This window comes from Mustela erminea, chromosome 1 (assembly GCF_009829155.1).
Source record: "Mustela erminea isolate mMusErm1 chromosome 1, mMusErm1.Pri, whole genome shotgun sequence".
Classification (NCBI taxonomy): domain Eukaryota; kingdom Metazoa; phylum Chordata; class Mammalia; order Carnivora; family Mustelidae; genus Mustela; species Mustela erminea.
In genome coordinates this window covers 217,987,081-217,991,925 of record NC_045614.1, presented here as the reverse complement: position 1 = coordinate 217,991,925, position 4,845 = coordinate 217,987,081, and the positions used below count along the sequence as shown (strand labels likewise).

At 68.4% G+C, this 4,845-nt stretch overlaps 1 protein-coding gene across 7 annotated transcripts in view; it reads left to right on the top strand.

The window, feature by feature from the left end:
* The first annotated feature begins 1,536 nt into the window (after nt 1-1,536).
* The window catches only part of HSF2BP (heat shock transcription factor 2 binding protein), a 100,211-nt gene continuing 96,902 nt past the window's right edge, over nt 1,537-4,845 (top strand). For 5 of the 7 annotated variants that reach the window (XM_032356358.1, XM_032356343.1, XM_032356348.1 and 2 more), the window contains exons 1-2: nt 1,613-2,534; nt 3,078-3,228. In XM_032356358.1, coding sequence (XP_032212249.1) covers nt 2,499-2,534; nt 3,078-3,228 — 187 coding nt within the window. In that variant the 5' untranslated portion in view covers nt 1,613-2,498. Of the gene's footprint in view, nt 2,535-3,077; nt 3,229-4,845 lie in introns of all 7 variants that reach the window. The other 2 variants (XM_032356338.1, XM_032356368.1) reach the window with 2 other exon arrangements.

The window sequence follows — 4,845 nt, the reverse complement described above, 5'->3', positions numbered from 1 at the left end:
GCTGGCGGCGGCGGCAGGCGCGGGCTGATGGCGTCACAAAGGCGCCCGCCGCGGGCGCTCGCGGCGCGTTCCGAGGCCGAGCGCGCGGACCCTGGCGGCGGGCCGAGCTGCCCAGCGGGGTTCGGGGGCGTCCTCCCGCCTCAGGGGCGTGCGGGTCGCCGCAGCTCCGGGCGTTCAGCGGCGCGGCTAGCCTGCGTCCGTGTTGCCGGCAGAGACGGAAGACCGTCTCGGGGGTCTCGAGTCTTGAAGCCCACTCCCGAGGGCTCCGTCCGATGGGGCGCTCCCCGCGGGAGACACGGCGGCGAGCCCTTAAGGAGGAGCCGCCTCTGCGCGGTGCAGACCCAGAAGGACGCGGTCCTTGGGGTTTTGGCGGGATGCTGAGGACAGCCCCACGGAGGGGTCGCCCTGCTGGGGGCCAGGTCTGAGCCTCTGCTGCCGTCGAGGCAGCGCCTTCCAGCGTCCCCAGTGTCCAGGTCCCGGGGCAGGTCCAGGGCGGGGACAAGTCCGGCGGCGGGGGTGAGGGGCAGGGCAGGACCCAGTGCAGAGTCCGGGTCAGCTCCTGGTGCAGGGATGGCAGGAACAGGGTCAGCGTCAGGCCTTCGCAGGGGATGGTAGGGACAGAGTCAGGGTCAGGGTCTCTGTGCAGGGGATGGCAGGGTCAGGGTCAGGTCCCTGTACAGGGGATGGCAGGGTCAGGGTCAGGTCTCTGTGTGGGGGGTGGCAGGGACAGGGTCAGGGTCAGGTCTCTGTGCAGGGGATGGCAGGGTCAGGGTCAGGTCCCTGTACAGGGGATGGCAGGGTCAGGGTCAGGTCTCAGCGCAGGGGATGGTAGGAACAGGGTCAGCGTCAGGTCTTCGTAGGGGATGGCAGGGACAGAGTCAGGGTCAGGTCTCTGTACAGGGGATGTCGGGGTCAGAGTCAGGTCTCTGTGTGGGGGGTGGCAGGGACAGGGTCAGGGTCAGGTCTCTGTGCAGGGGATGGCAGGGTCCGGGTCAGGTCCCTGTACAGGGGATGTCAGGGTCAGAGTCAGGTCTCTGTGTGGGGGGTGGCAGGGACAGGGTCAGGGTCAGGTCTCTGTGCAGGGGATGGCAGGGTCAGGGTCAGGTCCCTGTACAGGGGATGGCAGGGTCAGGGTCAGGTCTCAGTGCAGGGGATGGTAGGAACGGGGTCAACGTCAGGTCTTCGTAGGGGATGGCAGGGATAGAGTCAGGGTCAGGTCTCTGTACAGGGGATGTCAGGGTCAGGGTCAGGTCTCTGTGTGGGGGGTGGCAGGGACAGGGTCAGGGTCAGGTCCCTGTACAGGGGATGGCAGGGTCAGGGTCAGGTCTCAGTGCAGGGGATGGTAGGAACAGGGTCAACGTCAGGTCTTCGTAGGGGATGGCAGGGACAGAGTCAGGGTCAGGTCTCTGTACAGGGGATGTCAGGGTCAGGGTCAGGTCTCTGTGTGGGGGGTGGCAGGGACAGGGTCACGGTCAGGTCCCTGTACAGGGGATGGCAGGGTCAGGGTCAGGTCTCAGTGCAGGGGATGGTAGGGTCAGGGTCAGGTCTCAGTGCAGGGGATGGCAGGGTCAGGGTCAGGTCTCAGTGCAGGGGATGGTAGGGACAGGGCCAGATCTCGGTGAAGGGGATGACAGGGTCAATATCAGGGTCAGGTCTTGCTGCAGGGCATGACACGGTCAGCGTCAGGTGTCGGGGCAGGGAATGGCAGGGTCAGCGTCAGGTCGGTGCAGGGGATGGCAGGGCCAGAGGCAGGTACAAGGACAGATGCAGGGGATGATGGGCTGGTACAGGTCCCGACATGGATGTAGGGATTTAGAGTGTGGTTGTGAGTCTGTTCCCAGGCCTGGACAACGTTCAGGGGACCCTGACGTTGTTGTTGCCGGCCAGTTACAGAAACGGACGAAGTCTTAGTTGTGCAGTAGCCCCGTCCACCTGATCCACGGGCTGCACCCTACTTTGTAAACTCGGCGGGCATGCGGGGGCAAGCGAATGGACGAGGTGGCCTCTTCCAGTTGGTGGTGGGCGTCTCAGCTGCGGCGCCAGCTGGCTGGACTGCCCTCCCTATCCAGGGCAGACGCGGAGCCCGCTGTCAGAAAGCTTCGGGCCTCGCTAGCGTCGCTCAGAGCCCCGCGAGGGAGCGTGGCCGCCCGCCGTGTGCGGACGGTCCCTTGAAAGCACCGCCCCCGAGCGCAGCGTCCCTTGCCAAGCAGGACAGGTCCGGTTCGACTTCCATAACTTGCCACTTACACTCGGGTCTCCCTGTCCTTCTACTTTGCAGTTAACGACTTTAAAAAACCCGGGCAAGCCGGGACAGCGCACGTGGGATCTCGCCCACCGCAACCCTCGTCCGCGGAGCCGAGAACGCCGCTGCTGCTCCGCGAGGTTTGACCCTCGCTGCGCTCCGTTTTCGGCCGCGCGTGGTCGCGTTCCCGCGCTTTCGGCCTGAAGGGTCAGAGGGCGCGGCGCAGGCGCAGGGAGCCGAGGCGGCGGCGGCGGCCATGGGGGAGGCAGGCGGCGCTGAGGAGGCCTGTCGGGTCAGTGGGGAGGCCCGGCCGCCCCCCGCCCCCCGTCCCTCCCGCGCTGGGCGGCCGCCCGTTTGGGCTTGCGCGGTGCGCCCCGGCTGCCCGGGGCCTGGTCGGTGGCGGGGTGGCCCTGCGCGTGGGCCGGGGGTCTGGCGGGGCCGCTGAGCGCTGGGGCCGGGGCCGCGACGGCCGGACGTGTGCAGGGAGCCCGGCCCTCGGGCCCAGGTCCCCGCGCCGTGGCCTCCGCTGCCGGTGAGGAAGGTGGGGGAGCCCCGGGCGTCGGCCTGGTCGCGGCCGTTCGCGGCGCTCGCTGCAGCAGGACGCCCGGCGCCCCCCGTGCCTGTTGGCGGCCCGACCCCCGGAGGGCGGAGGACGCTGCGGGCCGGCCCGCGGGGGCAGCTTCGGCTTCGTGCGGGGAGCTGGGCGCGGGGCGGCCGGCGTCGACTCGGCCGTCGGGGGAGGCCCGGTGCCGGCGAAGGGCCGCCGCCGGCTCCCTCTGGGGCGTGCGGGGCGCGGGCGCGGGGCCGGGCCGAGGGTCACCCGCCTGTCTTCCAGCGCGTGGGGGCCCGAGAGGAGTTCGTTAAAGTCCGCAAGAAGGACCTGGAGCGGCTGACGACGGAAGTGATGCAGATCCGCGACTTCCTGCCCCGCATTCTGAACGGGGACGTGCTGGAGAGCTTCCAGAGGCTGAAGATCGCCCAGAAGAGTGAGTGTCCTCCGCGGCGGCGGCCACGGAGGTGGCGCAGGCCGCCCGGCACGGCTGCGGGCGGCGGGCCGCGAGCGCTGGCCTGGCCGGGGAGAGGCGCCCGCCGCCGGGGCCCTGCCCTCCGGCCTCTCCTCCGGCCGTGCGGACGCGGCGGGCTTCCCGCGGCGGCTGCGCTCTAGCGCTCAGAGCCGGGGCGGGCGGCGGTCGCGCCCCCCCACGCCGCGCGAGGTGTTAAATGCGTCCGTGACCGGCGCGTGTTCACGTGCTCCGCGGCGAGTGGACAGGTCAGTCGCTCGGGGGTGGGATTTCTGTGCTTCAGAGAGAGCGCGGGGCGGGGGAGGCAGAGAGTCCCAGGCTGACTCGCTGGGCCTGAGGCCTCCCGTGGGCTCAGCGCCCCAACCCGCAGGTCACGACCTGAGCCGAAGTCAGGAGCTGCAGGGGTGACGGCCCCACCCAGGGGCCCTGTGGGCGGCCGGTCGCTTCTAGGACTGACTGAAGTGCAGAAGTGCCGGGCCTTGTCCACGCGGGCTCTGAGGTTTGGCCTGCGCGCCGGAGCCGCTGCAACGCTCTTCGATTCTGGGATCGGCTCTGCGCTTGCCGGACCGCGGTGAGTGGCCGTGAGCCAGTGTTTGGCGCTTCAGGCTGGTCCGGCCCCCTGCACTGGACGCCACCCCGGCCTGGCCTGCTCTCCAGACGTGTTTCTGGGGGTCGGAGTGTGTGTCCAGCGCCGGCGTGGGCAGAGAGCTCTCGGGACCCAACAGCACACAGTTCTGGTTTGTGCAGATGCTCCTGGTCAGGACGGCAGCCGGGCACGGTTAGAAGGGAGGGTGCTCACGGCCACCACGTCCCCTGTCCTGCTGAGCTTCTCTTTGGAGCCCCCAGATCCACCCTGGGCTACCCTGTGGCGTGCTCTGGGCGGGGGGCTCCTGCACACGGCCTGCCTCTGACCTCCTTGCTGGCCGCCAGCAGGGCTTGCAAGTGGACGGCCTCATGGATGGAGAGAGGTTGGGTGCTTCCTCCTGCTCCCTCCCTGGCCGTGACTCCCACCCCAGGAGCTCCAGCGAGTCTCCGCTCTCGCTGGGCTCCGGTAACAGGTGTTCTCCGCGTCCTCCTCCTGGAGGGCTGCTGCTAGCCTCCGGGTGCCTCACCAGCCCCTGCGCTGCTCTCTGTAAGCCGTCCTGCCCGCAGATGTCAACATCTGCGATTTTCTCTGCCATGGAGACCCTGCGGGATATGCTGTAGGTCACCGGTTATGTCATAGCTCCAGGTCCCCAGCTTCCCAGTCCCTGGTTTTGAGCTCACGCTCAGCCCCCTGACCTTCTGAGAGCAGCTAGTCACCCATGTGCACTCGAAGCAGAGCATGTTGGCGTGCTGAGTGCTTGGGCTTCTTTGCAAATTAGTGAGCCGGCGTTCTGGAAACTACAGCGGGGTCTCCTGGGTTGGTTAGCACGAGTCCGTCCTTAGTCGGTCTTCAGAGATCACAAAATCAAAATTGTGCGTACGAGAGCAAGGGCCACGAACACATCCGTGCCGACGTGGTCCGTGAGGCTTCAGGAGCTCTTTCCTCGTGGTCCCCAGGCCCTGTCGTCCTGTCTCCCGCCCTCTGGCCCTTTGGTC